Source organism: Halichondria panicea, chromosome 14 (genome assembly GCF_963675165.1).
Source record: "Halichondria panicea chromosome 14, odHalPani1.1, whole genome shotgun sequence".
Classification (NCBI taxonomy): Eukaryota; Metazoa; Porifera; class Demospongiae; order Suberitida; family Halichondriidae; genus Halichondria; species Halichondria panicea.
This window is the reverse complement of record NC_087390.1, coordinates 660,213-672,647: the sequence shown is the minus strand read 5'-3', so window position 1 is coordinate 672,647 and position 12,435 is coordinate 660,213. Positions and strand designations below refer to the sequence as shown.

The 12,435-nt window shown below is 42.4% G+C and overlaps 2 protein-coding genes across 3 annotated transcripts in view; both read left to right on the top strand.

Moving 5' to 3' along the window:
• The window catches only part of LOC135347253 (formin-like protein 2), an 83,312-nt gene extending 75,880 nt beyond the window's left edge, over nucleotides 1-7,432 (top strand). For both annotated transcript variants that reach the window (XM_064545144.1, XM_064545145.1), the window contains exons 20-27: nucleotides 4,978-5,058; nucleotides 5,414-5,546; nucleotides 5,778-5,941; nucleotides 6,039-6,140; nucleotides 6,525-6,569; nucleotides 6,636-6,680; nucleotides 6,807-6,870; nucleotides 7,123-7,432. In XM_064545144.1, coding sequence (XP_064401214.1) covers nucleotides 4,978-5,058; nucleotides 5,414-5,546; nucleotides 5,778-5,941; nucleotides 6,039-6,140; nucleotides 6,525-6,569; nucleotides 6,636-6,680; nucleotides 6,807-6,870; nucleotides 7,123-7,307 — 819 coding nt within the window. In that variant the 3' untranslated portion in view covers nucleotides 7,308-7,432. The remainder of the gene's footprint in view (nucleotides 1-4,977; nucleotides 5,059-5,413; nucleotides 5,547-5,777; nucleotides 5,942-6,038; nucleotides 6,141-6,524; nucleotides 6,570-6,635; nucleotides 6,681-6,806; nucleotides 6,871-7,122) is intronic.
• The window catches only part of LOC135347247 (uncharacterized), a 34,500-nt gene that overhangs the window by 8,132 nt on the left and 13,933 nt on the right, over nucleotides 1-12,435 (top strand). The gene's annotated exons all lie outside the window — the stretch shown is intronic.

The following is a 12,435-nucleotide window of genomic DNA, read 5'->3' as shown; positions in this document are numbered from 1 at the left end:
CAGACGCTCTTTTCCCGGGAAATGTTTTCTTCACCTACACACAGGTTTACAAGTTCAATGGTGGATCATGATGTCCACTTGTGTACTAACTAGACTAAGCATACCATACTGAAGCTATCCAGACTACATATGATACTCCATAGTTACTTACAAGGTCCAGGACTTTGGTTCATGCTCAGGAGCTTCTTCCTCTGGCTCTTCAGGCTCTATGTTTATAGCTTGACCTCTGAAAAGTAGCTTCCTCTCTTGGTATGATCCCAGTCACTGTCCTCTTACTCAACAAGGCCATAAGCATCGTTATTCTCACTGTCTAGCTGCCCTAGAACCTCGCTGAGGTTGTACTACAAAGATCTTGTAGCCATTATCAAACGGTCACTTTTCTTTTGACAGTACTGCACAAAGCGTACCTTGAGGCAAGATATTAAAGATACCATGTGAAAGAGCAGCCCAATGCGCATGTGCTGGTACCTACAGTGTGCGCATAGCTCCAACACAGCGCCCACAACGATTTTTTGAAAATTATCACTACCGCTGCCGTCATATGACGGCTAAAGCCGGGAAAGGGTTAACCACTAGCCCTACAGCTGTGTACCCAGTGGGTCCACACTGTACACTAGCTACTTACTTGTTGATGAGGAGGAGTGGTTGATTAGTACCTGTGAGTAGTTAAACGAGAAGGGCTACCCCACCAATCGAGAAGCACACTCTCCCAGAGCTCCCACCATATTCACCAGAACCTGCATCAGGAGGATAATTCATTGCTGTAGCTAGATTGTAAACAGGTTTATACAGTTTCATTGTAGTACCTCTTCAGGTTGATTGCCCAACAGTGATACTAGTTGCTCAACTGATTTCAACTCCTTGAACCTAAAGCAGACAAAAAATTAATAGTAAATCAACAATTAGATATCTCAACGTATAATTATGTGTGTGTTTGTTCATCACACACACACAGAAAGCTGCCATTCTATAAATGCTCCAGATATACATAGCTAGCTCACTTTATGACATTTTCCTTGCTCTTGCTACACTTCCAGACAGCCCCAGTCACGGCTATGAGGAGGTCCTTGTTATCAGTGACCTTGAGTAGTGCAGCCAGTGGTGAGAGTCCATCATGAGAGTGTACCAGCGATCGTGTCACCTCCTCCTCCGCACACTAGTGTGTGTGAAAGCAATTTTGAGCAACCACTCCGCGATCTGAGTGTGTGAATAAAATTATGGTAATTAAATTTTAGCTTGTTGTGGTAATAATTGTAGTATACACATCGATCACACTGCACACACACGCCCACTCACCACTGTCGTCTGGTGTTAACGTGTCATCTTCGTCTGCACAGAGAGGTATCAGTGTGTTGTGTGTGCAAGGTGATGAAGTTCAGTTATATACAGTTTATTTAAAGACAGATCATCTACTCCTCACCATCTAGTAAGGACTTGGTCTCTTCTTTCTTCCCTTTATCATCCATTTTAATGGCCACTCACTAGCCTAGTTAGAATGAATAGCTAGCTACCTTAGCTGTAAAGAAGTCATAATTATGATCAAAACTCCCAGTACAAGCCGCCCTCATTAGTGGTGCAATTTGGGGATTCCCCTGAAAGAGGGGTGGGGCTGGCCTTGCAGCTTTGATGTTGGCATATGACGTCATGACACCCTTGTATGTACATGTATGATGACACGCACATTGTCTCGTTAGCTCCAAGAGAAGCACGAGGCTGCAGAGTTCCAGTCACTCAAGAGAATTGGTGAGAATCATGTCTAGCTAGTATAAATACTTTATGGGTTTGAGAACTCTCGATGAATCTTTTATAAATTGAGAGCAACAAAAAAATACTTGCTCTGAGATTTTGCATAATTATATAAATCATCTTGTTGACTGCGTTTCTCCATTGCCTTCTCCCTCCTAGCTGACCTGGAGAAGAAGTTATCAGATTTGAACAAAACTGTCAAGGAGGCACAAACTGGAACATTACCTGTACGTTGACTGTTGAAGCATCTGTAGTGCATGCATGTACACACTGTAGTACATATTATAAATATGAAGTTAGACAGATGTATGGTTGGTTTTGTACAAATGCAGTAAATTGTTATAATCATATATGTTATTTTCTTCCACAGCCTTCGTTGGATGCCCCTCCCCCTCCTGGAGCACCCCCTCCACCCCCACTCCCCGGAGGTGCCCCACCCCCTCCACCACCGCCCCCTCCTGGACTGCCGGGTGCCCCCCCACCACCACCCCCTCCACCAGGGGGGCCGGGAGCACCACCACTTCCACCCCTGGGAGGAAAATTCGGAAGTAAGTCAATACTTATCATTATCAGTAAGTCTGTTGCTTTTTGAAGGAGCCAACTTTTTTCTGAAGAAGAAATTTTTATTGTCTAATTAAGTTACTAGCTGTATCTTAAGTTTCAATAGTTTCAACTACTACAGCTCAGAATTTGTTTAGTTATCAGAATGTTAGAATCCTACTGTCTGTACTCATCGTACATATAGTTATACATGTAGCTGTAGAGCTGATAATACACACTGTATGTACTTGTCCCTCTCTCTCTCACTGTCCTCAGTCCGCGGAGGTAAGAGGAAGATTGAGACCAAGTATCGACTGCCCCTACTCAACTGGTCCAGTATCCCAGCTACCCAGATCGCAGGCACTGTCTTTACTGAAATGGACGATGAGAAAATCATCAAACTGATCGATTTTACCGGTGAGGGGTGGTCATGTGATTAGAGTGTGAAAATTTTGTCATTTGTACGTCTTTTAATATTTCATATATAAAAATAAACAAAGTACTGGATCGCTCGATAGTTATAAACAAGTACATACTGCAATACGTGAAGACATATTAGGTCATATATTTGTTTATTTTTCGAAAACAATGGAGACCGGAACTCCAAGATCGGTATCACATACATTGTAGCTCTACTGTTCAATTGGTTTTTTTCTCTCACTCAGAGTTTGAGGAGACCTTCAAGCTGAACACACCCGCTAATAATGAGCCTGACGGAGAGGGAGTCAAGCCAGAGCCCACCCCCCGCAAGAAGACGGTGCAGAAGGAAGGGCTACTGGACACCAACAGATCTCAGAACGTTGCCATTGCACGGAGGAAGATTACGTGTTCTTCAGAGGAGCTCAAAGATGTCATCACACAGTAAGTATGGTTAGCTACAGTAGCAGGGGATCTGAAAACAAATTAATGTGGAGTTTACAATTGATATACAAGCAGAGGAGGTCCGACAGGCGCAGTGCAGCTCAAGTAATTAGCCTCTGATTACTCTCAGCAAAAACATACGACGTGGGAGGATAATTATTATTCAATCAAAGGCTAATTGCTTGAGCTGCACCACGCCTGTCGTACCTCCTCTGATATACAAGTACTGTACATGCGCTGTTATTTTGTTTACTATTGTGCGTGACTGATTATAATTATACACACCACACCCACCCTTTGATGTTCTTGTTGGCCACTCCCCCAGGATGGACTTGGAACGTCTGCCAGTGGATTTGGTGGAGATCTTAAACAAAGTGACTCCCAACGAAGACGAGGTTAAGAAGTTTGGTCAGTTCCAGAAAGACAAAAAAGACCCGAAGACCCTGCCAGACAATGACCGGTTCGTGTTTGAGGTAAGAGAAGCAATTAATAGCTGTAGGTGATGGGTAGCTGCCAGAGGAGGTCCGACATGCGTGCACGAATCACTACAAGTTCAGTGCATTGATGTCATTGCGGTCACGTGATAATTTCCAAGGCCAAATGCACTGAACTTGTAGTGATTCGTGCACGCATGTCAGACCTCCTCTGGATAGCTGCGTATAATTATAGGCTGCATTTCGAAATTACTATAGTTGTCTCTTTAAATAGAGTTCGATGGTCAAATTCCAACGATTTTTATGATTTTATGAAAAGCTTAGAAGGAGCTCTTTCAGATGATATGCTCAAATCGCATATTTGCAACAGGCCATTAATTTTCATTTTCATGACGGCCCTTGGTAGTTACTTATCCTGTTCCCTCATTGTGCAGTTGTACAGAGTAGAGAGGTTACAAGCACGACTGAATGTGATGATCTTCATGGGCAACTTTGAGGAGGACATTGGTATTCTAATCCCTGTGAGTTGAGCATAATAATTATACATGTGTTAGTAGCACTTGTGCGGCTTCCCCTGCCTTGTGTATTGCCTAACAACTATTGTAGCGGTGGAACCCACAAGGAAAATCTTTAGAAAACAAGTTTTTGCCCCATTGAATGAGGTTTTAGGTAGTTTGTTCTGGCCTGACTACTACTCTAAACCTCCTCACAAATGAATAACTTCTCCATACATAGTTACAGTACTGCCTGTACATTATCTCCTCACAGCAAATTGATGCAGTGATAGCAGCCTCTAAGTCTGTGACTTCTTCAGACCACTTTAAGAAAGTCTTGGAGGTGAGCAAACTGCTATCTGTGTGTCTTGTTGAACTTAGACATTCACTTTCACTTGTTAGTGGCCCCCGTACTTGCTTACAGCGTCATAGGAAGCATGGGGGCTCCTGGGGGCTCCGGGGGAGGGCTAGAGTCCCCCTATACTGTCATGACTTTCAGACTAATGCATTCTACAGAGCCATAGCCTCCCCTCATAGGAAGCATGGGGGCTCCTGGGAGGGCTAGAGTCCCCCTCTACTGTCATGACTTTCAGACTAATGCGTTCTACAGAGCCATAGCCTCCCCTCATAGGAAGCATGGGGGCTCCTAGGAGGGCTAGAGTCCCCCTATACTGTCATGACTTTCAGACTAATGCATTCTACAGAGCCATAGCCTCCCCTCATAGGAAGCATGGGGGCTCCGGGGAGGGCTAGAGTCCCCCTATACTGTCATGACTTTCAGGCTAATGCATTCTACAGAGCCATAGCCTCCCCCCTCTTTTGCCAAAAATTAATATCAGTGTAGACTCTACGTACATTAATTTTGGTTGTGGTTTACTCTTGCTATGTATCTTATTGCGCAGATAATTCTAGCGTTTGGCAACTACATGAACAGCAGTAAGAGGGGTGGAGTGTACGGGTTCAAGGTGGCCTCTCTGGACATGGTGAGCTGGCCACACAAACTGATTCACTCTTACTAACAGACAATAAATTATGACTGTTTGTGGATGCATTATATTTTTCTCAAGCATACACATGTACAGCAAACCATATAGGCCACGAGCATGACTATATATACTATATAACGCGAAATTTTCGAGGTACTTACATTTCGTGGAATGGCCTCTAAAAGCATTTCGTTGCATATTTGTGGGATAACTGCTTACCGGAGCCACGCCTTTAATCTTTGCACATCTAATTTTCGTGAATACACGAAAACAACGAAAATAAAGCCTCTCAAAAGTTCCGCGTTATACGGTGTATGAGTATGTGTGACCTCCTCTCTCTCTACCCATGCAGCTGCGTGATTCCAAGGCCCCTAGTGACCACACGGTAACACTGATGCACTACGTAGCGGGAGTGATACGAGACAAGTTCCCCTTGTTGTTAGGATTTGTCCATGAGCTCACCTACCTGGATAAGGCTGCACCTGGTGAGAAAATGGTGTCATCATTAGCTTCTAGCTCTAAACAGGCCTTGGAGTTATATGTACTTTGAATCTTTTGAATCACTGTCTCTCTGGCTTTTATTATTTAACAATAGACTGCTCTGTAAACAGATCTTTATTACCCCCTCCACACACCACACCTTACACACACCCACCCACACCTCACACACACACACACACACACACACACACCTCACACCTCACACACCCACACAGTCTCTCTGGACCTACTCATGGCCGACTTCCGTCAGATCAGTAAGGGCATAAAGGAAGCAACTGGAGAGCTCATCAACAATAAACAGAACACTGCCCTCAAGACCTTCTGTCTGGAGGCAGAGCCTAAGGTCACCAAGCTGGAGAAAGGATTGGAGACTGCCAAGGTCAGCTCAGCTTTAAGATTTTATTATACATCGTTATTACGTACATGTAATTACCAATTGCTTATCGATCACACCACATGTAAACCTCATTTTGTAGGAGGCGTTCGGAGAAGTTGTGCAATACTTTGGAGAAAATGCTAAACTGAGTCAACCCAACTCCATCTTCCCCGTTCTGCACAGATTCGTCACAAACTTCAGAGTAACTTTCTTACTATAATTATAATAACGAGTGTTGTGCATTGACATGTAGGATAGATGTTGGCATGTCATGAGATCAGTCTAGTATACTGCCCTAGGTAACCAGCAGTTGACCCTACAACTATTGCTGATACCATCAATCACCTTTAGTGGTCTGTGGTGGTTTCCTGTTTGATATGCTTCAGGGGAGATGAGGGCGACTGATTATCTACAAACAACATGTTCACCTTTGTTTATACATTGTCCAAAGAAATTTTTTCAAACCTTTGTCAAATGTTGGTTTCTTGTATTTGTATTTTAGTGTTTCTAAGTACAGTCATGTACAGTATGTGGGTGTGGTATACAGTACAGTTTGAATGGTGAATGATATTTTGTCTCTATACAGAAAGCAGACAGTGACAACCTTGCCAAGATAGCCATCAGACAAGCTGTAAGTATATCACAAGAGCGTACATCAATCATTCTGTTAACACATTCTCTCATTCCCCCATTATAGCAACTGTGTGTATTACCTTGCGTGGATGACACTTCCTTATCAGAGGTAAACAACACCCTCTCCTGGTATAAGAATATCTCTGGAATAATAATCACTTGCTGTCTAAATATCAACTGAGAATGTTCTGTCTGTCTATATATTAACTGAGAACCTGCTTGCTTGTGTGTACAGGATGATCAGGGTGTGGACGTACTGCCTCAGATCTACGACGGAGCTATTGAAGAGATCATTTCCGGTCAGTTGATTGGCTACTGTCAGTACTTGTGTGTAACCACTTGTATGGGCTCATTATTTGAGACTGTATATAGTTTGGTAGTCTGAAGTTTACTGAGCAGCGTGCACATTTTTTAGGTGTAATTTGGCCCTGGGTTATTTTGTCTTCTGTAACTACTGAACTATAGTATAGATTTGCATGCATGCTACTACATACATGACAGTGTACCAATTCTGAATTCATCGGCCGCTCTTGTGCTTGTACTATATACAGGTATGAAGAACACTGCATACAGACCGGCCAACTACAGACGTAACACATTACGTAAGCATGGCAACTCTACGTCGTCCAATCAGGTGGCAGCACCCTCACCACATGATGAACTTCTCAAGTCCCTACAGAGAAGAACTAAAGCTAGAGAGGACAATTACGGTGCCAATAGACCATGGCTGAAATAATCTGTATAGCTAGCTAAAATCATTTCATTCACCGTTATTGTCTTCTGTACATTTTGTGTTTCTTTGCTCAATTCATATAATTATACATGTAATAAAATGTATTGTATGTTCGTTGATGACCCATGCTTTACCGTATTACTATAACAAGTTGGCATATGCGAGAATATAATTATAAGTATGCACATGTACATGTATGACATTGTGAGATTTACTATATATAGTGCAGTTCATATACTTGAAGCAGGGATGAACATTATTATGAACAGTTTACACATGACAAAGAACAAAGTAAATATATGGTAAAGATCATCGTCTGATGTCAGTGGTGTTGATGAAGGGAACGTAGTAGTTAAAATTAGGGGAGGCTGGACGAATAAGAAATATTGCATGTGAAGAACTGTCTTAAATAATCAATTTGCATGACCAAAATGTCAGCAATTGCCCTCTACAGTTCTTATACTGTAACTAAATTAAATGCAGTGAAACTTGTCTATTGTGGTCAGCCTATAATCAGGCACCCTTTACAATACAGCCAGGTTAACAAGCTTCAGAGTCTCCACAGCATGTGTTTGAACCAGACCACCTCTTTATTATAGCCACTGTTGGTCTGTCCTTGCAAGGGGTGACAGCTATAGATTGGTTTCCTTACACAAGTATACACACAGGGAGAAACCAATCACCCCAGGGCATGACATTTCAACAACACCCTACAATACTTAAGTCAGTGTTTCCCCCAGTGTACAGTTCAAACAGGGTGGCAGGCTAGACTATGGCTTGGGGGAGGGGCAGCATGTATTACTGCTAATCTTTCTTGCCATTACAGTGGTTTGCACAATAGTTGTCCAGAGCAAATTAAGGCAACACAGTAAAACCACAGTTATCTTTATAAGGTAGTCAGCTATGAATATCATAATAATTATGCTGTTGTGTACTTATTAATGTAAATATCTTATGATTGGAACATTTCTAAGACAATATACCATTGTGTATGTAAATATTAAAGCTACAACATATCCAAATATATCGGGTGGTTTTGTGGTAATTAATTAATAGAACAGTAAAATTGTTATAAGTGGGTAATCGGGTAGGAGAGAAAAGACCAATGGTTTCCGGCTATGGTATGGGATTTTGTTGCTCTGAAACTACAGTGCCCATGCAGAATAACAAGTAAGGGCTCTTTACAGAGCAAACCCAAATACTTGTATGAAGAAAAGTCAGCCACCTAGAGTAGCATTCTAACACAAGATACGCACTAAAATCTATCTATAAGTACGAATATGTGCCTTCAACGAATCACATCACAATGATGGAAACAGTACACGGACCAAAAACTATCGACTGACTGGGTTTCATCTAGGGTTTTAAGCTTGGAGGAGGAAACCGCGCGCGCTAGCACGAAAAATTGGAGGCCACACCAACTTCTGGCTACCACACCCCCTATATTGTTAGTTGTTGGTGCCTATTAGCGATGTACTCCTGGTAATGTGCATTGACAGGCAACTCCATGTAACTTAGTATTAGGACTGTCCCAATTATTCTAGGAGAATAATAGGTGAGGCTAAAAAAATTAGGTATAGAGTCAGAGGTTTAAAAGGTCATAGAGGTCAATAATATCATGTACACATACATAATTTTATCGGTTGTTTAGTTTTATATGGCTGCAATATTGCTATTTATGGTTCATGTTCATGCTGGCTTTTCAATGAGAATAATTATAATGGAGAATAATAGGTAATTATCTGGGAGATAAATTGAGAAATTCTAATAGGCAAATTTTGTTGGGACAGCCCTACTCTTGGTATGCTGGCTTGTAATTGTGCAAGTATACACCAGAAACCACATGTACTACCAAAAGCAATGAATAGATTTGTGGTAAGACTAGATGATGGATGATGACCAATTATCCTCTAGCAAAAGACCTGTCTAGATATTGTTGGGTCTAGTACTCAAACTCCCTCTCTTCCCTATTTTCCCCTCTCTTTTGGGGGGTAAGCTTCCCCCCTCCCCGCCCCCTACTAGATGAAACCCTGATTAGTCTGGCGCACACACCCCTTATTGGGATCAGTGTGAATACATTCAAAGTATGAGGTCTCAAAGGGGAGTACAGCAAACCATTATTCCTAAATCTATGAATAATGGCCCTGACCTTCTGATCTACAACCACACTTTGAACAGCCAGACCACTGGCGCTTACCCTCCCCTTATTGGGATCAGTGTCAAAGTATGAGGTCTCAAAGGGGAGTATAGCAAACCAAATGAATTTATTCCTAAGTATGTGAATAATGGCCTTGACCGTCTAACACAAGATACGCACTAAAATCTATCTATAAGTACGAATATGTGCCTTCAACGAATCACATCACAATGATTGAGTAACTTTAAAACAGTACACGGACCAAAAAACCATATTTGCTAGCAATTATACTGTAGGGAAGCACCCTAATATTGATGACTCCTCACTAAATTAATACACTCCATGACTTAGTAGTTTCACACCCTCACACCCCACACCCCTCACACACCTGTCCTGCAGTACTCTAGCCCATCGGCCACAGTGAAGGCCAACTCCAGCACAGGGTCAGCACCAGCCTCCATGATGTGGTAGCCAGAAATGGCATTGTACTGAGGCATATGCTGCACACAGAGAGGAAGGTACGTACTATGGTGTGGAATGGTCTGATCTACAACCATATGAACAGCCAGACGACTGACGCTTACCCTCCCCTTATTATGCCTCGAGGCCTAGCCGCACGAGGGATACAGTAAAGCTGACTGTGTGTGTCTGTGTGTGTGTTCCAGCTGTAACTGATCAACGGTTGCAATGCAACAAAAACTGACAGCTTCTATAGGCTTCTAGCCACGATCTCTTGGATTTTGGTTCGTGGATTAGCAAACTAAAGCTTCTTCACATTGAAGGCTGTTGCAGTCTCTTCAGAATCTTTCATAGCATCATCTGTTCACACAAACTTTCTATTCAACATATGAGTTAGCCTTGCACTAAAGCGCTAGAGATAATTGTATAGTCCAGGACTTCCCCAAATTCAATCAAATCAGGGGATCAGGGGAGGCTGGACGAATAATTGCATGTGAAGAACTGTCTTAAATAATCAATTTGCATGACCAAAATGTCAGCAATTGCCCTCTACAGTTCTTATACTGTAACTAAATTAAATGCAGTGAAATTTGTCTATTGTGGTCAGCCTATAATCAGGCACCCTTTACAATACAGCCAGGTTAAGAGTCTCTATAGCATGTGTTTGAACCAGACCACCTCTTTATTATAGCCACTGTTGGTCTGTCCTTGCAAGGGGTGACAGCTATAGATTGGTTTCCTTACACAAGTATACACACAGGGAGAAACCAATCACCCCAGGGCATGACATTTCAACAACACCCTACAATACTTAAGTCAGTGTTTCCCCCAGTGTACAGTTCAAACAGGGTGGCTGGCTAGACTATGGCTTGGGGGAGGGGCAGCATGTATTACTGCTAATCTTTCTTGCCACTATTTGCCTAGCCTCCTTCGCAGCCTCTCCTTTTTCTGTTCTTTGTCACAGAAGAGAAAATTGGAGGAACAAAGAAAGAAAGAAGGAAGCAACTAAGAAAAAGGAGAGCCTGCCTTGCTAAGTCGCGTGATCCCCTACTGACGTAGACAAATTTTAACGAGTGTGGGCGAGAGAAAACCTCAATAACTGTCCTCCCACACAGTACTTGGAGCGCATTTACCAGGAACATAATCTGTTATGAACAGTACAGTACAGTGCAGTAGAGTCAGCCTTCGTGAGACCTTTAGTCAGTAGAGGAAGTATGAAAGACTAGAGTAGAGTAGACTATACTGCTGTAATAATTATATCTACTAGTCAAGTGGGTCTGTTCTGAACTCAGGAAAAAAACTGAGCTAAATTTAGATATTTAGTCTCTTTAGTCTTTACTAGGTAAGCCCTCGTCTACGATGTCTCCACGCTTGATTTTCTGGCTTACTATCTACGATGCTAACAGCTTTTATTTAGAGTTTGCAATGCGTAGGCATGCTGTAGCTTTTTGCTCTGTCAGGCTCCGCCCAGCTAGTGATTGCCCACGTTCATTTTCACTCGTCTACCACTCGTCTACCGTCACGCGACTTAGCAAGGCAGGCTCTCCTTTTTCTTAGTCTCTTCCTTCTTTCTTTCTTTGTTCCTCCAATTAGTCCCGTATTTTATCTTATTGAACTATGACAAAGAACAGAAAAAGGAGAGGCTGCGAAGGAGGCTACTATTTGCCATGGCACAGCTTCTCAATAATGCCCTCTAACACAGTACATGACCACAATAGAGATAATTGTATAGTCCAGGACTTCCCCAAATTCAATCCATACACACAACTTAACTTGTACAGATTCCCAAATTCAATTAGCTACTCAAACAAGAGCCCTTTAACCAAACACTGGTTAAGTATGTACCAACATAAGATAAATAATACAGTAGAATGTTCAGTACACTACGTATAGGTAAAAAGAGTATATACCACTCCAAACAGGACTGTATACTTCTATCCAACACTTTCTGACATACTCTATCAACATACGTGTACCTAGCGAGGTCCTGAGAATGTTGTAGTAGTTGGTGGATCCAGTGATGTTGTACAAGTACGTAGGATACGGTATCAGATCTCCGTTGAGCAGAGCATCAAAAATCTGCAACAGTCGGCACAAACATGTTATACCTACTTTGAGAATGTGAAATGAATTTTGGATGCTGAGCTTCTGTGAATTGGCCACCGAATAAACCGTAACAGCTGCGTTGAGTAATAGCTTAGACAAGCACACAGCTGGCTACAATGTTCACTAACTGCTAGGTACTGAACCCTGGTGGACGAGAGGGGGTACGTGATGCACATACATTGTAGTTAGTCAGTGGCTTCAGTAGTTGGTTCCTGTACAGGTATACTGAGTACTAGAGTTGCCTCTGTGACTAGAGTTCTGATGCTGTGTATAGTGTGTGTACCTTGAAGCCATCGTAAAACCATTCAGCTTTGATGTACTGCACAGCCGTGTTGGTCCTTGAATAAATGTAAGCGGCTTGGTTCTCGTCAGCCATTCTAAACTGGAACACAAGATCAGCGTACGCATTCATCATCACTTGCGTCCGTC